Source organism: Crinia signifera, chromosome 1 (genome assembly GCF_055691185.1).
Source record: "Crinia signifera chromosome 1, ASM5569118v1, whole genome shotgun sequence".
Lineage (NCBI taxonomy): Eukaryota > Metazoa > Chordata > Amphibia > Anura > Myobatrachidae > Crinia > Crinia signifera.
The window spans coordinates 90,092,790-90,119,154 of record NC_139217.1 but is presented as its reverse complement, the minus strand read 5'-3'; the positions used below and the strand labels follow the sequence as shown (position 1 = coordinate 90,119,154).

Here is a 26,365-nt window from a genome sequence, read left to right as displayed (position 1 = left end):
GCCTTTTAACACAGGTTTTTCTGTGGTGTGAACGGGTCAACCCGTGTCTGCATACCCGGATCTCAAACACGGGTAAAAAGAAGGGTTTTACCCGTGTATGAGATCCGGGTATGCGACCCATTCACACTGCAGAAAAACCCATGTTATAAGGCAAATTCCCGTGTCGACATGATAGACCCGGGAATTTGCCTACAGTGAGAACGGGGTATTAGATTGTGTATTTATTTTTTTCTTAAACTAAATAGATGAAGCATTAAGTAAATGAATACATACTTCATGCTTGGGAAACCCTAACACACTTTTGCAATAGTAAATTAAGTACAAATCAATAAGCAGCATAATGTATACACGTGGGAAACAGCAAGAGCAATAAAACAAGTACTATACTGTATTCCCTTTTCCTTAGCACAACCCCATCCCAGCCAGCATCACCGTGCAGACACTAATTACAGTGCTGTGTGTTTGAGATCTTCTCTCTCTCCTGTATTTCTGCAGCTCTGTAGAACTAGAACTACACTACCAGTGATGCTCTGCTGCAGCCTCTCTTTCGCCTGCTCATTGGCAGGACCACAGCCAATGGCAGCAGAGCAGGTGCTGATGAGGATAGAGCGAGTGCAGCAGGGCTACACAATGATGGCGTGCAGAGTGAGGGCAGCAATGCAGCATCTCTTCCTCCTGAGCAGCCTGCTCATCCTGATCCTGTGCCTGCAGAACGGGGGAGGACAGAAGAAGAAAGAGGTATTACCCAGTGCTGCTTTATGCTGGAAACAAATGTGCCACCTGATCTCTGTAAGCTAGGATGCTGGCCCTGCTATGGGTCTGTGAGGTGGAAGTGCATCATAATGTCTCTGGTTACGACATCCCAAACGTCAGATTATTGTGTGCAATACATTACAGTTTGGTATACTAGTTATTGCTGCTACTTGATATAAGATAAGACGTAAGTAATGTTAGATAAGCTATGCTGAAGATTATAGTATCTATGAAATACTGTATACCCTATTAAATAAAAGAACAACAAAAGACCATTTGCTATAGTGTTAAAAAAGTGCAGTATATTGTACAGAGGGGCTGATGTATCAGGCAGTGAAAAGATGGAAGGCTGGACCAGTAGAGAATTTGCCCATAGCAACCAGGAAGCATTTTGTTTCTCAAGCACATTGTATAAAGTGATAGGCAGCTGTTGATTTGTTGCCATGGGAACTTCTGCACTGGCCCCTTCTCCAATTTTTTTCACTGCTTGATACATCAACCCCAGTTTTCTATTTCTTTCATGTTAATGGACATTCAGTACATAATAATGGGTCACACTTCGCTTGGATGTTTCTTAAAATGTAGATAGATTTAAAAATGATACAAAAAAATTAAAGCCGTCCCTCCACAGTGATAAACCACCCTGTTCAAGGCTGCGAATGGCTTGCAAAAAACACGGCAATCAGCGTTTAGCTGCAAATCCATTTGCAACTTATTTACCATCAAACGATTTTACCAGTGTTTGCAGTCTGCGCATAACCCAGGACCTACTGAGCCGGTGCTATAGAAACAGGCTGATCGGGGCCAGAGCTGACGTCATAACTTCCCTTTAAATGCCAGAAACACAATCAAATCAACTTGCGGACAGCTAGCATTTGAAAAAGGTGCTGGATTTTATCGCAGGAAGGCCTTGGACATGCGCATATGCAGCAGAGCAATCAGGTCTGAATAACCTCCAAGTGCCCGCACTGTTTTCCTATTGCTATCTTTTATTTCAATTTAAAAAAAAATCCAAATTGAAATAGAATATTTATTTATTTTTGTTTAAATTGAATGTGGCTTTCAGTGCATTAGGCACGTGCGAACTGTTACGTTACAGAGGCTTTCAGGAGTCTTTGACAGCCAATATTGGGCGTATTGTAATTCAGCTCGGATCGCTAGGGATTAGGGAACTCACAATAGACTGCGAACAGAAAGCCCACTGAGGTCACGTGGTGTCAGCTCCCGCCCTGTATTCGCTGATCAGCCGCGGAAATAAACGTTAGTCTAGGCTGACTTTTATTTCAGAAGGGGAGAAAAATCATTCGATGGTCGTCGACCATTGAACGATTTCTCTCCTCTACAGCCGCATATGAGGGTATGTGTTCTCGTAAACATCCACTTGCATGCTAGGGGATGGGGGGGGCTTACCTGTTTTCGCTAGGCTACGAGTATACGCAGACTGGCGAACAGGTCTGAATCAGACCATAACCTACATTGAAAAATTCATATAAAAAAATAGAATCTGATTGGTTGCTATGAGCAACATCTCCATTTCTAAAATCCTGCACTTTAGGTACTTAGAGCCCAATTCAGTTCTGAGTGCAGGGCGTATTTTGCTCACAAAATCATGTGCCTGATTCAGGCCCGCTCTCTGGGCTGCGAGTTTTTGGAGCCCAATGAGCAGATAAACGCCGCCCCACACAAGACAAATCGCGCCCTTGTGTGCTGCTGCAAATGCATTCGCAGCTCTGCACATAAGGGATAATAAGTCTAGACTGATGGTGCCCATCACACCATGTATAAGCACCATTACTCAGCGATGCGAAGGCTGTGGGAAGAAGGAGGTTCGTTGATGACATCAGCGGCCGTCCCTCCCAACAGCCGTAGAATGCCTGCATTTTATGGGGCACTCCCAGATAACGCTGCATTACCACCCCCATGCGCGGTGGTTTGATAATCGCTTGCGCTGCAAAATTGCAGCCCAGCGATTGGGTCTCAATTGGGCCCCACATGCACTGCAGGGGGGCAAATGTAAACCATGCAGAGTTAGAATAGATTGAGTCATTTTGTTTCTGCGCAGGGTAAATACTGGCACTGAAAGGCCCCGTTGGCGGAGTGTATCTTGGCTGCTTTTGCGCGGTGCATCTTTGAGACGGAGTGTATGCAAGTATGAGCAATTACATCTACATTAATGACTGGAGGGGCTTAACTGGACTGTCATAAACAAAGTTCAGTGAGGTGGACAAGAAATGGTTTTGAGCAGCGCTGGGTTTCACTGAAGGAATCACAATGGTAAATGTGAACAATTTATTACAAAAACACATACATACATACATAATAAAATATTATGAAAAAAATAAAATCAAAGATATGATAATGTGAGTAAAAATGGGTCAAGCTTGCAACCAATTAATCCTGCATGATTTGGGGGGGGGGGGGGGGGGATTCTCCACAATTAATCCAGTCTCAAAAGAGGCCTTTGGGATCTCCAATAACTTAATAGTGGAAATGGTTCATCACATGAACTTGGAGTATGGATAATTCATCACATGAACTTGGGGTATGATGGAAAAAAAGTTCTGGAATATTACCCAGCTTGGTGAATAAGTTACCCTGGTCAGTCCTTGAACAACCCATCTGAGATAGTCCACAGTGGGCGAACGGCACTTCGCTAGTGAAGAGTGGAGACGTAGGGTCCTGTATTGTTGGAAGAATGCTGGTCCAGAGCTTGGATAAAGAAATGGCTCAACGCGTTTCAGCACCAGGCTGGTACCTTCCTCAGGAGCAGTGTGTGGTCAGTGAGGTCTTTGGTGCAACTGCATGCTCTGCACCTGTGTCTAGGGGGGTTATTCTGGTTCACTCCTTATGGCAAATTTCTTCTTAGATGGACAAAACCATGTGCACCACAGGGGCGCAGATGTAAAATGTGCAGAGAGAATTATATTTGGATGAGTTATTTTGTTTATGTGCAGGTAAAATACTGACTGCTCTATTTTTACACTGCAATATAGATCTCACTTTGAAGTAAAGCCCCACCCAAATCTAATTCTCTCTGTACAAGTTACATCTGCCCCACCTGCAGTGCACATGGTTTTGTCCATCTAAGAAGGAATTGGTCAGAAAGAGTGAACTAGAATAAGGCTCACGATGAGGATAACTTGTACTGTGTACTGTGCTGATGCAGCTAATAAATGAAAGATGGTAGAAATAATAATATTACAATGCGTATAAATAGGGTGCAGTCACACTGTAAGAGGTAAACAAGTGGTTGTACACATTTTATTTCCCTTGCATGCTAAGCAGGAACACAAACACCTGATTTCCATCAAACTCACCAGCAGGACCTTTGTGTTTTTTTGGACTGCTATGAGAATTACAGATTGCTAAGAAAGCAATAATCCTCTTACCAAGACTATTGGGACTCCTTGGGATTTTAATCTTTTTGGAAGCCCTAGCATCTGGTTTCTTTTAAACCTGTGCAAGAGGTTTCTTTGGCTCACACTTTAGTTATGCTGCTTTCCCACTGCAGACCAGTTTAAAGTACTGGTAATCTTAAATGGTATTTAAAAGGATTCAGTATTGAATCCCGGCGGTCGGGATCCCGGCGTTCAGAATCCCGACGCCGGAATCCCGACAGCCGAAATGCCGACAAGGGGGGGACGTGGATCACCCCCCCTTGCGGGCTCGCTGCGCTCGCCACGCAGCGGGCCCGGTGCCTCGCTACGCTCGGCACACTAATTTATTCTCCCTCCAGGGGTGTTGTGGACACCCCAGGAGGGAGAAAGTGTCGTCATTTCGGCGGTCGGGATTCCGGCGTCGGGATTCTGAACGCCGGGATCCCGACCGCCGGGATAATAACTGCATCCCATTTAAAACGGTATTAGCATTCCCACTGCAGCAGATTACCGTTTTAAATACCATTTAAGTACCATTCCCATTACAGTGAACCGTGTAAAATGTAGAGTGCCTAACCCCCCCCCCCCAGTGTAAAGAGTGCCTAATCCCTACCCCCCCCCAAGTGTAAAGAGTGCCTAACCCCCCGTACCTGCCCTGTGCCCCCACCTCCCCTCCCCTTGTACTTACCTGCACGGGGATGCAGGGCAGTGGGGAGGCAGCGGGGGTCCATGCAGGGTCCATGCGGGGTCCAGGCAGTCCCAGTGCCTGATGAGTACTAGTAGTTCTCACTTTGCGCATATGTAATGAGTGCACGTGCATAATAATGAGCCGCTCATTACATATGCGCATATGTAATGGGCGGCTCATTATTATGCACGTGCACTCATTACACATGCACAAAGTGAGAACTACTAGTTCTCATCAGGCACTGGGACTGCCTGGAGGCTAAATAACGTTTAAGAGGCATTCCCACTGCCTCTTAAACGTTATTTTAACGTGTAGGACTCTGCTTTAAAAACGGGTTGAAATAACATTTAACTTTAAATGGTATTTCAACTCTGGCACTTTCCCACTGCAGCCTTAAAATGGTAAATTGCGCTGAAAAAGGCAATTTACCGTTTTTTAGCTGCAGTGGGAAAGGGGCATTAGTCAGATAGCAAATCATGTCCGTCCATCAAGTAGAAAAACTACCTGCAATATGAGGTTGGAGCATTTTTTGATGCTCAGGCAGAAGATTTCTGATTAGTGATTAGGGAAGGCATTTCTTTATATCCGTTATTAGACATTGGGGGAAATTTACTAAGATGTGTATTCTTAACCTACTTCATATGTGATGTTGCTATGGGCAACCAATCAGAATCTACTTCTTATTTAGCACCCTCTAGTAAATAGTAGACAGGATCTGATTGGTTGCCCATAGCAACATCACATGTGAAGTAGAATACACATCTTAGTAAATTTCCCCAATTGTGCCTGATTCAGAGGTGCATGCAGTGATGCAGTGAAGCTATTTTTTTCCACTGAATCTGACAGAGACTCACTGCACATGCAAGCAATGGAAAAGTGATGGTACATGCAAAGAAAATGTATTTGCAAAGAGGATGCGGTCATTTGGTCTACAGCATGATGGTCGACATGGGAAACCATTAATGGGACACCATTAGGGACACCATTAGGTCGACATGGGAAAAGGTCGACCTTGGTCTAGGTCGACATAGGAAAAGGTCGACATGGTTCTAGGTCAAAAGGTCGTTAGTTTGACAGGTCGTTAGTTCAACAGGTCATTAGTTCGACATTGTCTAGGTCGACAGTCAAAAGGTCGTAATGGGGTTTTTCACTGTTATTTTGAGCCGACATGTGCCGATTTCATGCCCTACCATATACTAGGGCATGGTCGGAGAATAATATAGTGTGCCGAGCGCAGCGAGGCACCGTGCCCGATGCATCGCGACATTCACATAAAAAAAACAGTGGAAAAACCTCATGTCGACCTTTTGACTGTCGACCTAAACATTGTCGAACTAATGACCTGTCGAACTAACGACCTGGGAATGCTTATTATGTAAGGTTACACTTAATGATATACGGTAATCATATTATTACCATTAAGTTATTTCCCATGATATATTGTATGGCCGTCACATATATCTGTTAGTAGAACAATGTGGGAAGTTGCTATAAAAAGCTGCATCCTGCAGATTTACATTTTTACTGTGTTATTTCCATAAACGACTGTATGTATTATTACTGTATATTGTAGATATGCTCAACATAACTGATCGATTAGTGACTGGGGGGTTACAGTATATGTATTTTATTGATTGACTCAACTCTGTACCCAGCAATTTTCTTTCTTTCTAAATGAAGTTTATCAGGGAAATGGAGAGGAAGGAGGAGACACACTATCGGCGGGATGTAATGGAGTACATGTTTGCCATGCTTGGATGTTTTCAATATGGCTGCAGATTGGGGAAAATGGCGGCAATCATTTTCAAGTCCTGGTTTTTGCAAAGCTTCACTTTACAGTGACATTAGCAGTTCCGTAGCCTAGAAAACTGCAATTGTATTTGCGTACAAAAAACTTGAATTAGGCCCATTGTGTAGAAATGATATTTCATCCATGACAAACCAGTGAATGTGCTATTTTACAGTGGAGTTCGTAAAATTGAAGTGAGCAGGGGGTGAAGCGCAGTGAATATTTAATGAGTGCTCATTGATGACAAAATACCGGGTCTGAAACGGGTAGGACCCTCCATTTTAACCATTTGAAAAAAACTGCTTTTTTAAAAGGTAAAGTGGTTCTGCACCTTTCAGACCGCACAGATTACCATTTTAAAACTGTTAAAAATTGGCAAAATACCGGTTTTTAAGTGCGGTCTGAAAGGGGCATTAGTTTGCTATGTACTTGTCTGCTTGTGATATTGTGGTTTATAAATATATTAATGTGATGCTGTTCACGGAATTACCGATAGTAACACAGTGGTGAGTCTCTAGTGAGTATATGGTCACATATCTGCAGATCGTTAGCAGAGGATGGGGTCATATCATTGTCCTTTTTACTGTATGTAATATACCAAATGTATCCATGTGCTGTCTGTGTGTTTTATAGATTATGGATCTGAATTTCTAATGTTATATCAACAAGAGTGATGAGCTTATGATGCAGTACAGTGAGCAGGCGATGAGCTTATGGGGCAGTACGGACGGTGTATTGGTTAGCATTACTGCCTCACAGCACTGAGGTCATGGGTTTCATTCCCACCATGGCCCTAACTGTGCGGAGTTTGTATATTCTCCCTGTGCTTGCGTGGGTGTCCTCCGGGTACTCCAGTTTCCTCCCACAATCTAAAAATATACTGGTAGGTTAATTGGCTCCCGACAAAATTAACCCTAGAATGTCTGTGTGCATGTACGTGTGGTAGGGAATATAGATTGTAAGCTCCACTGGGGCAGGGACTGATGTGAATGGTCAAATATTCTCTGTAAAGCGCTGCGGAATATGTGTGCGCTATATAATAAACTGTAAATAAATGAATGATTTGGTAGTTCTGTATTGTGGTACCTGCTAAACACATTTTCTCTCATAATCATAATTTGCAGATAAGAGAAAATAGAAGACATAAATAAACATGATACAATGGCTTTATCTGTGGGTAATTACTCTGGATACATTTATATCAGCACTATTAGTAAATAGCCACTTGTGTCTAGGTTCTCCATACACTTGATTTGAATGATAATAATGATATATACAGTATAATTATAAAATGATGTAAGATATATATATATATATATATATATATATATATATATATATGATATATACTGCTATTTCTTATTAATATTTAATCTGCCATTTCTTATGAAGTGATAGATAATATCAATGATCTACTGTATTTATCTATGTTTTCCCTCTATACATATGCGAAATATCAACTGTAAGTTAACATTGTATAGTGTTGTTCCAATATCTAGAATCAATTAAAACAGAATTCATTGATCAAATATACAGATGTGGGTTCCGCAGGATGGGTCAATAGTAATTAGGTGGACAGTCAATAGGTAACCACTATTGGTCGACAGTCAATATGCTGACACATGAAAAAGGTCGACAGGCTTTTTGAACAAAATGTTGACACAAGCAAAAGTTCGACATGAAAATGGTTGATACAGGAAAAGGTTGACATAGGTTTTTATGATTTTTTTTTTTTAAACTGACCTTTTCTTACTTTTTGATCCAAATGGACATAGAGGCAGGTTGTAATAGCGCGCCCAAAGCATGGCGCGTGCCGCAGTACACTTATATGGTGTCCATGTTGGCAAATTTTGACTTAGACTCCAAAAGAAGGGAAAAACTCATGTTACCTAAAGCCTGCTGACCTTTTTCATGTGGATTGGTATCATTGGGTCGACCTAATGATGGTCGACAGCCATTGGGTCGGCACGTTGGGTCGACATACTGGAAGGTCGACAGGTGTATAGGTCGACAGTGAAAAAGTCGACATGGGTTTTTCACAGGTTTTTTTTACCCGAATGTCGACACCGTCGACATGGACACAGTTTTAAGTGCACTGTGTCCCCTCGCTTGGCTCGCTGTACTCGCCATGCTTGGCACACTATTTTATTCTCCCGCCACGCCCTAGTGGGTGGTAGGGCATGAAATACCGCCTGTCAGCACATGTTGGCTCAAAAAACATTGAAAAACCCTATGTCGACCTTTTGATTGGCGACCTAACCCATGTCGACCTAATGTTTGTGTGGACCTAGACACCTATCGACCTTGTCCCATGTCGACCTAGACACCTGTCGACCTTGTCCCATGTCGACCTAGACATCTGTCGACCTTCCAGTATGTGGACCCAACGGTGTCCACCTAATGACTGTCGACCATCTGCAGGGGAATACCCAGAAAACACAGCCCGCTCCAAACCCCCTGCCCGCCCCTTTCCCTCCCACTATGGAGCGAACGGCTCAGTGATTGTGGAACTCGCAGAAGCTGGTTGCTCAGAGGGCTTGCACATGTGGAGACAGGGTCGAATTCAACCCGCAACGAACGGGTCTAAATCGGCTCCACAGTTCTTAAAGCACCACACACCTTCAGGTGTCGTAGTGTTTAGCCTCACTCATGCTGTCCACCAGTGCCTCTACCTACTGTAGGGTAACAGTAGGTAGCTTCAGTGATAAGCTTCAAAAGTGATAAAATGGAGAGAGATAAACAACCAACCAATCAGCTCCTGCCTGACATTTTTTCAGGTAGGAGCTGATTGGCTGGCTGTTTATCACTCTCCATTTTATCACTTTTGAAGCTTAGAGAATCTGGCCCCATGTCCGTTATAAATTATTTAAAAGAACCATATTATTTATTAGAACATTTGTTAGTACAAACCCTTTGGAAGTAGAACAGATTGCTGTGCTGAAGAATGAATATTCCTGATTGCTGATTGTACTATATCAGGTAGTAAACCACTGATGAAGCAGCTGCTGGCATCGCAGTTACAATTATCTCTGGTAGGATTGTCCTGATACTTTCCAGATGGAGAACTTTCTGAGCATCCTGCTGATTTGGAGGTATCCTCATACATGTATAAATAAGAGCCACATGCCAGATGCATTGATACAAATGATGTGGAGCTTTGTGGCTGTAAAGTCAGTACAGTATGCTGCACATAGGGCACCAATCTCTATGTGATTATATATTCTCAGAATACTGTTACATTGCACTGAATTGTATTTGTTTTCTTCTATGCCTTAATGATCAATGGTGTTTTATTCTTCAATTAAAGAGAATATTCTAAGTCAGGGGGTAGGCAAGTAATTTTTAATGGAGTCCGGATATTATACAGCACTGTGACCCAGGTCGGACCCAGGTCTGCACCATTTACACTGAACCTGGGTCAGCACTGTTTTTCCATCCAACTTTCCCTCAATGATTTAAAATAAAAATTAAAAGACATGACAAGTTAGCACTGAAAAATGTTGTTTTTTTTATTCAGTAAAATATTTTTAAAAAAGTTTTATTCACTGCTCAAGCACACATAGCGGTATAAAAGTGCAGCATCACCCATGTGCTCTCCCCAGCCCCTTCCACTGCAGCAGCAGACCGAATCTCCCATGTGCCCCCCCCCCCCCCAAAAAAAAATATAATAACAATAATTATAATAATAATATAAATTATACTTTATCCAATTATGATTTCTGTGTGCACTGCCCGTATCCTTCCTGGCTGCTGTCTTTTGCCACTGCAGCGCACTGTGGAAAGGCGTCCAGCACTTCTGGTATCCTTTCAGCACTACCCAGATGTCCCAACCTGGGTTGGTACCATTTACACCGCCCACGACCCAGGTCCAACCAGTGTTCAACCCTGGTCAGGACCTGGGTAGGAGACCAGTGTTACTGGACCTGGGTTGACCCCTTTTACACCAACGCTGACCTGGGTCCGACCTGGGTTATTTCTTGGTGTAAAAGGGGTATTATTTTGATCGAGGTCCACAAAATCAAATATCTAATGTAATGAAGATACTTGTGTAGTTTCACAGCGGCACTGGGATCGCATCGCTCGCAAATCGGATGCGATTCGCGCGCAATGTGATGGTACTTATGTAGTTTCATGGCAGCACTGCCCGCGGATCACATTGCATGCAAATCACATGCGATTTGCATGCAATGCGATGCGATTTAGCACACCCCCACTATCCACGTCAGCCCGAAGCGTGGTGTGCCCAGCGGTATGCGTCCTCCCGACCTGTTCATACACCCACTATCCACGTCAGTCCGAAGCGCGGTGTTCCCAGTGGTATGCGTCCTCCCGACCTGTTCATACCCCCACTATCCACGTCGGCGTGGAGTTGATTTTATAATGTGTGGAGAGCCACCAAGCCCAAAGCGTGGCGAGGGGACGTGGAAAACAAGCCCGAAGCGCGGCGAGCGGACATGGAATACACATCAAGTAATCCGTGTCCCTTCGCGGGGCTTGCAGCGCTTGCCACGCTTCGGACTCGTTTTCAGCGCCCCCCTCGCGGGGCACACTGCTCTCGCCATGCTTTGGGCTCAGTGGTTTGCTGCGCTCGCCACACTTTATTAGTTCAACTCCACGCTGATGTGAATAGTGGGGGTATGAACAGGTCGGGATGTACCGCATCCCCTCGCGGGGCACTCTGCGCTTGCCATGCTTTGGGCTGATGTGAATAGTGGGGGTGTGCTAAACGTGAATAGTGGGGGTGTAGTATATCACATCACGCACAAATTGCATACTGAAACTTATACTACATTCCTTAAAATGTAAGTTTAAGTTTCAGCACCAAAGTAAAAACTTGAAGCTTAAAACTTTGACACATGTAACCATTCTCGGTAATACTGGCACCATGGAGGGGAAGGAAGATGGATGCTCTGGCCTCTCTGCATCATTACAGTGCAACTGCTATGCTACTGTAGCACCGTGTCACTAATCTATATACTAGAGATGGTCCAGTTTTCTGTCCTTTGCGGTCTGGAGTCGCCTACCATTGTTCTAAGTGATATATCATAAATGCGTCATATTGTTAGCCATTACGGTATCAGTAGAGTTTGCACTATATTAGAAAATAGGAAGAGATTACTGTACCTGCCAGTATTCCCATCTACAAAAGTAGGACTGTTACCTGTGAACTGTCCACATTCACAGGTCTTTCCACAGTAACCAGCGCCACTTTTCTACCTGGGAAATTGTGACTGTACAAATCAGGAATGTTAACAGATGAAATAAATAGTTTTGAGGAATTTCTGTCTTGTTCTGTGGTTCCCAAACTCAGTCCTCAGAGCACTCTAATGCTGCGTACACCCTGGCCGATATACGGGCCATTCAATTGAACGGCTAATATAATGATGGTCCGTTGGCCAGTGTGTACCAGCGATGTGTCTGTGACCGATGTTTACAACTTTCTGCACAGATTGGTGGTGATTGACAGTGTAACAGTCTCCAGTCTAAAGTGGTTCCACACCGTCCTCAAGGTGGCCGACACGTTTCGACCACGTCCGTGGTCTTTTTCAAGGCAAATGTATCTTTATCTGTCTCCCCAGTGCAAATATTTATGGTGCACTTTCAGATCCAATTCCCTTCCGGCTTAAACATCCACCACTTTCTTTAAAAGTTAAAAGTTTTAATGGTCCATACAGTAAAATTGGAGATATCCCATCAAAATTGGGAAACTCCAGATGTAAAAAATCACAAAAATCCATAAAATCACAATACATACATAAAATCCATGAAGGTAGTGGCTGTTCATGCTCCTCTGACAAAATCAAAGAGTTTCGGTCAGTGGACATTTATCAAGATGTGTCAGAGCAGAGTGAGAGCCAATATTTAAATGTTATATACAGGAAGTGATGTCATTTAATTTATCAAATAACTAATAGAAGTTGCAATAATATACAGTCAACAAACTCAATAAAATCAAAATAATAACAGAAATAGAAGTCCATAAAATAAGTTCAAAAAATTTCCAGAAGATGATGTATTTACCAGGTTGCCCCCCCCATTGACTTGGCAATCCTGAGTAACATTCAGGTTAGAGCCTGCATGCTAAACATGCAGGCCATGAAATTATCAGAGTGTCTTACAATAGGCCAGACGGGGGCCGATGTTGATGTGGGTCCAACCGCCTGGCCACCATAAGTCGAATGTCCTCGTGGGCAGGGGCGGCCTAGATCTCCGACTCGGAACTTCGCTGCACCTTTGTGTGGAATGCATGGAGCTGGAAGTTCCTGGTCTGTGTCCTCACTGGCCAGCCTTGAGACGCACACATCTGGTCCGTTCTGGATCAAGCTCCCCAAGCCTGGAACTAACAAACTTTGTTCCCGGAAGTAACGGCCTCTCTAAATGGAATGCAAGGATTTGGAGCACACACAACCGGTCCGGTATGGAATGTGTTCACCTAAGTAGGGTCTCTGGAAACTTGATATTACTGTGTGGCAATACCAATTATTGGTATGACAATGTGGTGAAGCACCTAGGGTAAAACATATATACAGTTATCAGATATTATAATTTTAAATGGGATTGTACACATAAGAATTATACATAAAAGAAAAGATATATAATACCATGCATAAATAAAAATTATTCTGTAAAGACCATTTTGTGAAAGCCATTTTATAGGAACCAAGTTGCTGTTTAGGCCGTTGGGCAGTAAGGTTTTACAATTATAAATCATATTAATTTCGTCTTTTTCCAGCTACATTGAGCAGTCTGGCTGTCTTTTATTTCCTTTAATGGTTTTTATGCCTCCAAATGTCATAATTTCCTTAATGGAACAGTTATAAATTAATTTGAAATGCAGTGACAATGCATGGGTCTCCAGCCCTTTTTTAATATTCCTCAAATGTTCCCCTAAACGGGTCTTCAGAGGTCTGGAGGTCCTTCCAATACGAAAATTCTCAAAGCATTTTATCATATACACAACATTTTTGAAATTGCATGTCATAAAATCCCTTACTTTAATGTTTTGATCATTTATAACAGGCTCTCCATTTTTTTTGTGTTCTTCTGTGTAAGTTGTTATAAATGCACAAGCAAAATCACCGTTTTTTTTTATCACTCTTTTGGACATTTTGGAGTGGGAAAACATTATTTGAGTTAATGTCAACTGAATCAGTCACTTTCTGGATTGCATTTTCCGTATATCTGCAGACCCAAAATTTTTCTTTCACGACGTTTGCTTGTTCGAAAAAGATTATATCGTCCAAACAATTTCTTCTTAATCTTTTAAATTGTCCTGTAGGGACCACGTTTAGATGATTTTATGGTGGATTGGTCTATTGTGGATTTGAAGATTCTGTAGTGTACAGATATGGCCTGTTTAGTGATTGGTGAGGATCTCAGCACCCCATCCAAAGTATTTGATAGATCATAATCTGATAGATTCTTAATTACTTCACATGAAATAGTGTTGCATCTGGAGAAAAACGGGAAGTTTTTGAGTACAGGGAAATTCTGGCATGCTTTAGCAAATGTCATTGGTATGTCATTCTTATAGTCTATGAGGCACCCCACATCCTTTATGCCCTCTCTATTAAACAATGAAAAAGTTAAATATGCCTCCCCCTGCTGGAAATTTTTGTTACCCAGAAAATAAAAAAAATAAGGGATTGGACTGCAGGGAGCAGTGCAGCCCTAATATTACAGTTCCTAAAATGTCACCCACATTTTCAAACAAACATAAATACAAAATTGTGGAAAATAAAAATCAAGGCGTAATGTTTACTCAAGTTTTTAAGTCTTTTTCCTATAATGTTGAGAAGCTCCTCCTTTGACCGATGGTGTCCAATTACAGCGAAGACTCTCATGTAAAAATGGTTAATATGTAAAAATATACAGTAAAACAGTAATAATTAAAAAACTTATAATGCAAAATTCAGAAGATTTTTGTCTTTTCAGGTTGGAGGAGAATATTCCAAGTGGGTGTACCCAACTCATGTTTGACAACGTAGTTTTCAAGCTCATAAAGGTTTCTTTAGTACAGTTGTGTGATGTTCTTCTCCATACTTGTTTTAAGACACTCAAGCCTTCACATGTGCTCAGGTGTGGGAGAAAAAAAAAAAATATATGTCATGTAAATCCCAACATGTGGTAGTAAGGTGCTGGACAAAGTTACAGCGTACCTCACTTACCCAGTGCAGTAAAAGTAAATATATATATTTCAGTGTCTTTAAAAGTGGGTGTACAGTCTGAAGTTTTCAAACTCGTAAAGGTTTCTTTTATTGGTTCCCTTGTCCCAAAGTGTAGATACTTTCAAGTGGACTCACTCACCCGAATTCATGTAAAAAATTCCTATCAAAGTTTCTTTAGGAAAGGGATTAATGGGCATACCCCAACTCACGTTAGATCTCTAGATACTGTTCCTATAGGGTTTTTTTTTAAAGAATTTCCTGTATCCAAGGACCAAATGGTATTTCCCAAAAGCTCATAACGCATAAAAGAGAAAGAGATGGGATCCAAAGTGTAGTGGGTCAGCATAAAAGGAAATTCTAAATATATAAGATATAGTTCCTATAATGGCGTACCTCACTCACCGCAAGCAGTTGGAGGTGAAGGTCTTAAAGGTATCTTTATCTGTCTCCCCAGTGCAAATATTTATGGTACACTCTCAGATACATTTTGAGTTATACTACAGGAGGGGAAGGATAGGGTTAGGCTGTAGGAGGGGACGTTCAGGGTTAGGCTACGAAATGGGAAGGCTAGGGTTAGGCTTTAGGAGGAGATGTTTATGGTTAGGCTACAGAAGGGGAAGGCTGCGGGAAGGGTGGGTTAGGATTAGTGTTAGGGTACGCACAAATATTAGTGGCAGGGGGGTGCATAAATTGTAGTTACGCCACTGCACCTAGTCCCTTATTCAGATCTGATCGCAGTACAAATTTGTTCTCAAAATGGGCAAAACCATGTGCACTACAGGTGGGGCAGATGTAACATGTATAGAGAGAGTTAGATTTGTGTGAGTTATTTTGTTTCTTTGCAGGGTAAACACTGGCTGCATTATTTTTACACTGCAATTTAGATTTCAGTTTCAACACACCCCACCCAAATGTAACTCTCTGCACGTTACATCTGCCCCACCTGCAGTGCACATGGTTTTGCCCATTTTGAGATCTGAATATAGGCCCATATGCACTGCAGGGGGGATGTAACTTGTGCAGAGAGAGTTAGATTTGGGTGGGGTTTGTACTTCAAACTGATTATGGGCAGTACGGATGGTGTAATGGTTAGCATTACTGCCTCACAGCACTGAGCTCATGGGTTTGATTCTCACCATGGCCTTAACTGTGCAGAGTTTGTATATTCTCCCCGTACTTGCGTGGGTTTCCTCCGGGTACTCCGGTTTCCTCCCACAATCCAAAAATATATTGGTAGGTTAATTGGCTCCCAAAAAATTAACCCTAGAAGTCTATGTGTGCATGTACATGTGGAAGAGAATATAGATTGTAAGCTCCACTGGGGCAGGGACTGATGTGAATGTTCAAATATTCTCTGTAAAGCGCTGCGGAATATGTGTGCGCTATATAAGAAACTGCTAATAAATAAATAAATATCTATATTGCAGTGTAAAAATAAAGCAGTCAGTATTTTCCCTGCACAGAAACAAAATAACTCACCCAAATCTAATTCTCTCTGCACATGTTATATCTACCCCACTTGCAGTGCACATGGTTTTGCCCATTTGAGAAGAAATTAGCCTTTGCGAGTGAGCCAGAATAAGGGCCTAGGTCTCTGTTCATTATTATTAAGGGACATGGTCATTAGGTTGACCCCTTTTGGGTCGACATGCACTAGGTCAACCACTAAATGTCGACATGGCTTGACACATGAAATATGTCGACATGGTCGGAAGGTCGACACAAGCACTAAGTCAACAATGGCAAGGTCAACATTCAAAATGTCGACATGAGTTTTTTACTTTTTTTGGGAGCCGACATGTGCAGACAGGCAGTATTTCATGCTCTACCATCCACTATGGCGTGGTGGGAGAATAAAATAGCATTTTAAGCATTTTAAGCATTTTAAGTGTACCGCATCCCCATGCAAGGGGATGCGGTACACTTAGATGGTGACCATGTCGACTATGTCATCATTCGGGACAAAAAAAAGCGAAAAACTTGTGTCGACCTATTTCATGTCGACCTTTAGTGGTCAGCCTCATGCATGTCCACCTAATATTGGTCAACCTAATGGCCCATACCCATCGTTAATACTGCAGTTTGCAACCATAATTCTGTCTAAAGGCCCATACACACGGGGCGACTTTGAGCTGAAAGTCGCTCAAAACAGCAGGTTTGAGCGGCTTTCAGCTCAAAGCCGCCCAATGTGTATGGCCTGGCGATGAGCGCTGCTGCACGCTCCCGCAACATCGCCGGGAAAGCCGCTCATCTGCTGGTTATACCAGCAGATGAGCGGCTTTCAGGACGGCGTTGCATAGCGCTGCGCTATGCAACGCCGTCCTCCCCCCTCCGTTGGCGCCTGACAGGGGGAAGCCGCTCAGTGTGTATGCGCTTCCCCGCAGCGTGTAGTCACCCAGTGTGTATGGACCTTAAGTTTTGTTTGAAATATAAAAGTAACAAAGACTATGTTAGATGCTACTTTTTATTGTATAGATAATTTTTCACAATTCAATTGTTATTTTGAAAAAGTGAGGCTCTTGGTGCAATACAAAAGAAATTACATTAATTTATTATATAAAGTACAGTTCTTTCCATGATGTGTACACAGACAAAGTGCATTGATCCTACATATGATTATCTGTTATTATTTCTCAAATATGTCCTTGTACTTTACTGCAGTTCAATTCTTATTGTGTTGGTGTGGTTAACTTGTATTATATCACAGGTCAGTGATTACTGGGCAGTACAATGGTGATAATGAGAACAATGAAATTCTGTCAACGTTTTAAACTGTGCCTGAATGTCTGAAAAAGGACCCTTGATCTTTCTGTGCCAGACATAAAGATAAATTCCTTAAGGTTACACATTTTAAATCTGTGCTTCAAGAGGAGGCCAAGATTCTGTCACAAAAGAAGATACAATGGCACGTAGCAAGGAGCACATACGGTCATGTATTACACAGTAATGAAGTAGACATTATGGTTTAGAGTACCGTTGCTCTACTTCTCTCTACACACACACAGACACACACACACACACACACGCACATACATACAGTATAGTCACAAGAATCACATACACTGATTGAAATTCCAATTGAAAACAGTTTATTTCTCCACAGGTTTCACAGACAGGCAGTTCTTGGCAGAAAGTAAAGTCATCAGTTCACAAGCAAGTTACAGGACATCTTTTACAAACATGGGGGTCGAAAGCTCCCGGTGCTATTCTATCAATGCACTGCTAAATGATTATTGGATTTCTGCTTGCACCAGAATAAGGTCCTATGTGTGTACCAGATGTACTCTGTGTTTATAAAGTGATGGGTCCCCTCCTCTGGTGGTCCCAAATGTTTATTCAGATTTTTTTTTTCTCATCCATAGAATGGGTGAATGTTAACATCTTAACATTGGATTTATATTATTACCCAATTTAATTTCAAATAATCAATTTTACTGAATTGATGTTGGGCTTCTAGGGTTAAAACACATTTACTAACAGTTGTAGGTCAAGGATGTGCACACACATTTACTAACAGTTGTAGGTCAAGGATGTGCACACACATTTACTAACAGTTGTAGGTCAAGGATGTGCACACACATTTACTAACAGTTGTAGGTCAAGGAAAACAAATGTAAGAGAAGAGGCAAACACGTTGGCATAACAGGCAATTTCGAAGCCATGGTGATGGCAGTATATAATAGTGTCCAGGAATACTCATAAATTAGAGCAGTAGTATCCAATGTGTGGAGGGAGAAGTTAAAACCTATTAAAATACCTGCATCAGCCCCTGGAAGTAACTGCAGGTCCATACTTCAATTGGATCCAACCATGATTCCTGTAAGCAATGATGTCCTCATCCCTGCACTGTTGGAACCCGCCGATGTCTGGCCAAGCACTTGGGTAGGGTAGAGGAGTGAGTAGCAGGTTGGAGAGAAGCTTTCTTTGTTGCAGCCAGCGCAGATAACCTCACAGCATCTCTCCAAGATTGCATCTGCAGTGCAGTCCAGTGACCACTCCTTCACATCCCTGTTCACCCCTATAAGTAAGCCTGGGGTCACAGTGGGTGAGGAGACGAGATGGATGGCTGGTATGTGCTGGGAAGAGACAGAGGAGGAAGTGTAGATCCCATATCTTGCAGCAGCAACAATATAACTGCTTAAGTCCCATCGGCATCCTTGGGAGGGTCTACATCCATGGAAGTACGAGACAGGATTTCAACCTGAGGGTCCATCACCGTCTCAGGGACGACTCATGCTTGTCTTGGGAGTGTGGTTGTCATGAGGCACAGGCTCTATAGGCATGAGAATGTATGTAGCTGCCTGGATGCTTTGGGCAGCTTTACATACTGCAGGTTGTGTACCCTGAGCATCCTAAGGACAAGCAGCATTGCAGCATCGCTACTGGCTGGAATGGCACCCTTCTAGCAGACACAGAGGCTGTATAGTAGCGATAGGAGAGGGCATCTGTTGTGGAGACAACCACTCTGCATAGGCTGCCCACTTAATTCCGCTGCTCTCAGACTTGGGACAGCGGAAAATAATTGTCAGAATGTTGTTACATGGCTTTCCGGTACATGCGAAGTCCGCTATCAGTAACTGCAAGTTCTGTATTGAATAAATAAAATTAGAACATGCTGAATCCACTGATATAAGTCTAGAGGTAGAGTATCACATTTATTTTCATCACTATTTTGCATTGTACAACAGGATTGTTTGTTTCGTTTATTACATCACTGATTGCAGGTACCTCCTGTCAGAGGTGTCACGATTACTTTAGTACGCCCTGCGCTAGCACATTAGCTGCCTACAGTTACAAATCTAATTCTCAGAACAATGAATGCTCTGTGCTCTCATGCAGAACTCATGCTTATTCAGTTGTGAAGGGATAAGTTATAAGTTCATCCGCTGACGTAGCAGCTTTGTTTCTCCAACTAATTAGGGGTTTCAAGATTTTTTTTTTCCCTCCAGCAGATGCGATAAAATTAACCTTTTTATTCTTTTAAATTTAATTGACTATTTTGGGATTGCCTCTGTCACTTGCAGAATAGCTGGCTAAACATAAACAAATTAACTTAGGCTAATCAGCAGAAGTGGAAACGATGTAATTAATTTTCTTCCTTTTAAAGGATTCCCATGAAAAATGGTCAAAGAATTGGCTTCAGACATTTTAGCTCTGCAGAATATATTTTCAATAAACACTTTAGGAATGAAAATGGCCTCAAATTTCCTTGGCATCCTCGTTTCCTTCAAATGCCAGTCATACTGCCCACTTGTTGTTCCATCAAGAGCCGGGTTCAATTAGATGCAGTTATTTAGCACAATGGGGAAAAGGGTGGTAGCCACAAGCTTTATTACCCGGGGCTATGCAATTGCAGCCCCTTTTCCTGGCATAATGAATCTAATTTCCATTAAACTGCAGAATCTGGAACAAATTCTATAGATTAACCGGTTTGTGGCATGTTTGCAGTCAGGCAGTGTAAACTGTCACTCTTTTTGGCACTTCCCCCTAAGCTTCATTTTACAGTACAGTATGTTACTGCACTGCATACTGCTGTACCAGTGTAGACAGTGTACTGTTACTGTGCTTGGACAGCATGATGCACACTTGTACACATACTGGGCCCCATTTATACCTACACGCATGCCGATTATCAGACAACGCACATGCGTACAGTAGCCTTCGCTGTCCATATACAGGGTGATTATAACCCTGCAACCATTTGGGGACGGTAACACAGGTTGTCTGATCTCGTGCTCCAGAAAACACAGACGTTCCACTGCCGTTGGGAGAAAGGGCGCTGGTTTTCCCGACAACTCCGAGTTAGTCTAGACCTGGGGCATGCGAACAGGGGGGAATCCCTTAGATCGTAAGTGATTCCGAATGGATTTCCCTCTGTGCATGGCTGGGAACGCATTTGCAGCCGTGCACATGGTTGGGATTTCACTAGAGCGGGGAAGTGTGGGGCGTCCTTTACCTGCTCCCTGGGCTCTGAAAACTTGCAGGCCAGCGAGCAGGGCTGAATCGGTACCACATTAAGACCTAAGTTGGTGCAAAGACGCACGTGCAGCTTTCCATAAAGAGAGATCAATTTATATTCACTGTTCTTAAGGTACTGTGATGAACTCAATACATTGCGTACATGTCCCACCGTCATTCATTTCTATGTTATTCCACCAGGCTGCATTTTAGTCTAACTGTTATAGGCGTGATGTAAAGATGCACCCAGTCTGGCCATAATATTTACAGTGTCCCTTGCTTAACATATCATACCCAACAAGTGTGGCTGCTTCTATGGCTGATCTGCATGGGTGAATGGTTACGGTGATCGCCTTACACAGCTGGCACCTCTCTATAAAAATCCCCATATGCATTTTCACGCCATTGCAGATATGTATTGTTTTAAACACAGGACTCACTTTAATGCTTTAATCTTTTTTTAATCCTGTATAGAACATAAAATCAGAATGATATACAAAATGGCAGTGCTTCTTACCGGAACTGGAAGTCAAGGCACCAGCTATGTAAAATGATCACCTTACCCAGTCACACACCGAGGCTAGCACTAGGAGCAGTCACACCTGTTGTGTATGTCATGTTAAGCAAGGGATACTGAATACAGTATGGACAGATAAGCTGTGTGTGCATCTTCACACCACTGCAAATACTGTATGTACAGTATTCTAAAAATACAGGACTCATGCACAAAAGGATTTACAGTAAGCCTTCTATTACACACTCAACTGCAGCTCTGGATTCATGACAGAACGCTGTTAGTCCAACTACTGTATAGATTACACATGACAGGTCGTGTCAGCCGAACAGCAGGTGGCCAACAAACACTTTGCTGGCTACTTGACACATGCGCAGTGCAGTTTAGGGAAAGAGACATCTACTGGACAGAAGGTTGCATTACACCCTCTGGCTTTTCCAGCGCCTCAGTACATTACGTTGTAACTTAATACAGCACGAGGTGACATAGCATGCCATGCAGCAGCACAGCAGGGCGCTTTACATAGCGTATAGCTGCTAGATGTAAGAGGACACATCTGTAATAGATACTTGATGGTATTTTAGGTATATTGGTATAAATCAGGACCTCTTTATTCCTAATACCATTAGAATATTGAGAGACATACTGTATGTATATATATAGAACTAATCATTAGAAAAATAACTCAACTCTTGTAAACATTCTTTAAACTTGTAGGAACTAGAAATATAAGATGATCCCTTATTAAAAAAAAATTAAATATGTTCTACCTTAGCAATTACTTTCATAGGCACTGCTTTTAAAGCCTCCCTTTAAAATAGATTGAAGATATGCTTTTACCGGATGTGCTGTAAGTTAGTGTACTCTTTATAAGTGGGCATTTAACATCTCATCATTGAAGTCGTTCTAAAGTTAACCTCTTAATGTTCAAATAACCTTTTCCCTAGGTACTGTATTAATGGACAACCTCTAAACAGTAATATTTGTCTAAGAATATGTGCATAGGAGATGGTGTCCTTTTTACAAGTTAAAATAGCTGTGATACACATGTGACTCCTAAACTTTTTTATTTAATAGGGGCTTTTCATTCTCTGTAAAGGAATAGTAACCCTAAGGCATGTCATATTGTTCCTTATTACATCATTAACACTCACTCCTGTGGTGTATTTTTGTTCACCCCTTACAGGAAGGAGAATTGCCTTGGGGATCATTAATGTAAAGACACAAAATTGTATTCCATTAAATATAAAAGTCCGGCACTACAGGACAGTTAATTTAAATGTACAAATAGATATTAAGTTGAGTAAAAAATTAGTTTTGGAAATTAAATCTCCTTTTCAGGCAGCTGGGGTGACACTGGCAAGTCATAATAACCTATGACATTGACACTTAAATGGTGCACTTGAATTGTAGTCACCTGCTGCAATGTGTCTTTTTTTATTATAAAAAGAATGAAAAACTTAAGTTAAAACATGTTTAACAAGTTTAGATGTATTTTCAATGTGTAGAAAATGGAACATTTTCTTTATTTAGACACACAAATTAATTATATTACAGAAGAGATTTGTCCACAAACATCTATCTTCCATGCGCTAAAAATACTGTACCTCATGAGCTCCTTGTGACTTGGTAGCATCTTTACGTGCAACTTTTTCTATTACAATGAATCTTACGTTGCGAATAGGGCCAACAAACCTCTAATCTGAATAAATTGTTTTCTGCAGTCTTTGGTTACCCAACAGAAAAGTATTTAAAAGACACAATGAGAATCTTACAAAAATTAGACACATGCCTGTGGAAATACACCTTCTTACTCTGCTAATCCATAAACACCTGCATAACTCATGACAAAGGCTGTGAACACACTTGACATTTTCTCTCATCTGGTACTGAAATCGCAAATGACCAAATAAATGTTATCATGTCAAATATAGGTTTTCATTTTAATCATAGTTATATATGGTATGGCGGTAATTTTTACTAATATAAATAGGACTTCTTTAGCGCCAAGTTATGCAAACATATTTTCACAAGATGGGAAAATGAAGCCATCTGCAATAATAACAACTATAACTTGTTTATATAGATACATTGATGATGTTTTCTTGTGTGGTCTTCATTGAGAAAATGGTGGACAAAAAGCTGCAGCACTAAAGCTCAGATTCTAATGGACATGAACCGATTGTGAATGTTAAGAACATGCACATTGAAATGATATCATAGAAATAATACATCCCTTTCTAGACGCTGTTGTTTCAGTATTTCTTCATATGTAAATCCAATGGTGGAATACAATTTACAAATATAAAAAAAAGGGTGAATAGAAAAGATCCCCAACAGTGCAATAACAATTAGAAACAATTTTAACATGTCAGATATAGGTTTTATTTTAAATCATAATTATATATTTTATGGTGGTAAATTATACTACTATAAATAGGACTTCATAAATATATATGGTATGGCAGTAAATGTTAATATTATAAATAGGACTTCTTTAGTGCCAAGTTATGCAAACTTATTTGTCACGAGATGGTAAGATGAAGCCATCTGCAATAATAACTACTTTAACTTAAAATGTTGGTATAGCTACATTGACAATGTCTTCTTTGTTTGGGAGGACCATGGAGAATATCTGCAAGACTTTCTAATGATGTCAACAGCAATAATATTAATCTAGTGTTCACATTGTCTACTAGCAAAAGAATGGTCACCTTTTTAAAACACACTCATATACAGAAATTAAGCGAAAACAATACAGTATGTTACCTACCTCTAGCAACCATCATCATAGCTGAATCGAAAATATTACAGCAGAACAATTTAGTAGATTAAAAGACAAAATTGTACAGAGACTAGAACATTTAAATTCAAGTGCGTCCAGAAACAAAAATATAAAAAAGGGATATAAGGAAATTCAACGTGTTAAACAAATAAGGAGAGTGGAAAATTTGAATATGAAATAATTAATTGAATGCAAAAGTTAAAATATAGAGGAATAAGATGAACATGGCAACAATCTTTTATTCATCACACAATTTAACAGCACAATCACGTAGAAACAACAAGCATGGTTGGCGCAACACGGTTGAGTATAGCGGGAGCTGCTGTATCCAAGAATGGGTGCTTTTATCAAAAGTCTGACCTTCTATGTGCCTCTTGACTGTGCTAGGTTAATTCCAAGAATATGAGAAACGCTTTTGAACAATGGAACCCATAATATAGGAAGAGTTAGGATAAGCGTTCTAAAATATCCTGGACGTTTTTTAAAAACATAGGCGTACTAGGATCATAGGTGTCCTAGGGACCACAGACTGGTTATATGTAAAGAAATGGGAAAGGAACCCGATGCATCAACTAGGTCATCAGGTGACGCTCTCTGCCCCACTTTCACATTCCTCCCTGATATTCTTAGTGGGAACAAAAACAGAAAAATAACTTAATGACGTGGTTGAAAATCTATATGTAGGTTGATGAAAGGGTTATCTATATATATTGTATAGCTTTTTGCCATTCCAGGTTTTTTTAAGCAAAAATGCAATTGACATTCAATTTGGGAGGGTAGGGGCGCAATATACCTTTTCCTTATAACAAAAATGATCCACAATTGATTCATTATGGATAGAATGTTCAATCCAGTCCATGCAGAGTACAAAATAAAGTTTATTTACAAATCTGGATCCAGATATTGATTCTCAAACTGGAGTCAGTTATATTTAGCTGTGCCCATTCAGGTGATAGCGGACATACTTTTTCACATGGGTTTGCGCATACTTTTGAACAAAGTGTTCAAAGGATTTGATTAAGGAGCAGTCCCACATGAAGTGCATGAAGGATGTGCCAGTTTGTCCTCACTTAGGACTGTTGCCCAAATCATAACATACCCCCAATGTGGAGAAAGGTATCTGCAGTGATACATTTAGGAACATTTCCTAGTAAGAGCTTACTGTTTACAGGAGTTTGCTAGGCATTAGTTACAGGGTTTTAAATATCTGAAGCTTCTGTGGCAGTCCTGTAGAAATCATAGTGTAAGAGAGACTTGCTAAGAACAATAACACACAGATATTAGTGTAGGACAAAAACGTAGGACATATCACATGACTTATGAGAACAGTTTTCCATATACATGTCCTTGTGCACCAATGGCCTCTAGGAATGTGGACCACTAATCGCGTGTCCCTCAATTTTGGGAAATTACAAAGGTCTGCATACTAATAAAGCACTGACTTCTATTTCTCATAGAATTGTATATCTGGCAGAACTCTATAGTACTTGTACTTAATTCTAGCACTTTGGTTTTCTTGACTATACACCTGATCCAGTGTATTAACGTGTGTTTTAAATGTTTAAATACAACCTCCTTCTATCCTTCAATGGATATGGGCAGATTATGCGTAAACTGTAGTTTAGCCTTATCAGTTTGGTTCTTTGCTGAATTCTGAGAATCATGCAATAGGTAAGAATATGTAGCAAGGCAAGGTGCTACATTCGTCTTGCCACAATACTGTATGTGTGTCACGGCCGAAGATTCTGATGAGGTCGTGTGGTGCTCAGGGACTGAGGAGGAGGCAGTAGTAGGGTTAAAACGAGCAGGTTTAATAAAGGCTGTCATACAGGACTCAAATACTTCTTTGAGAACAACTGTAATAGGAATCAAAGTAAATGGCAAACGATAAATGTCCAGAAGACAATGAGGATGAATGTCCAGAAGACAATGAGGATGAATGTCCAGAAGACAATGAAGAAGAAAATCCTGATGAAGAGATGAAAAGATGGTGGCAAATAGAGGATCCGGAACTGGAAGAAGATGGGAGGTGACTGCGGCTGGAGGTAGCTGAAGAGGAGGTCTTTGGGAAATCCAGGAGGAAGCACCCAAGGGTACCAGAGAGAAGCTGGCGACCAGCGTGACTGGAAAGGAGCACTGGATCTGAAGCCAAAGCGAGCTGACGGACACAGCTGGGATAGCAAGGACACAATGAGTCAGGAGCCTTCCAGGAAGTGCACGGCACAGAAGACTCTTTGCACTGACACTGAGTTACCTGGGCAGATCCTCTATATGCATAGAAGGCGGCTGCCATTGGCTATCACAGTGGAACAGGTGTGCAGCTCTGACCTGGC

The 26,365-nt window shown here is 41.4% G+C and overlaps 1 protein-coding gene across 1 annotated transcript in view; it reads left to right on the top strand.

Moving 5' to 3' along the window:
• The first annotated feature begins 579 nt into the window (after window positions 1-579).
• TUSC3 (tumor suppressor candidate 3) overlaps window positions 580-26,365 on the top strand; it is a 236,664-nt gene continuing 210,878 nt past the window's right edge. Inside the window, exon 1 of the mRNA XM_083169925.1 lies at window positions 580-738. Coding sequence (XP_083026051.1) covers window positions 598-738 — 141 coding nt within the window. The 5' untranslated portion in view covers window positions 580-597. The remainder of the gene's footprint in view (window positions 739-26,365) is intronic.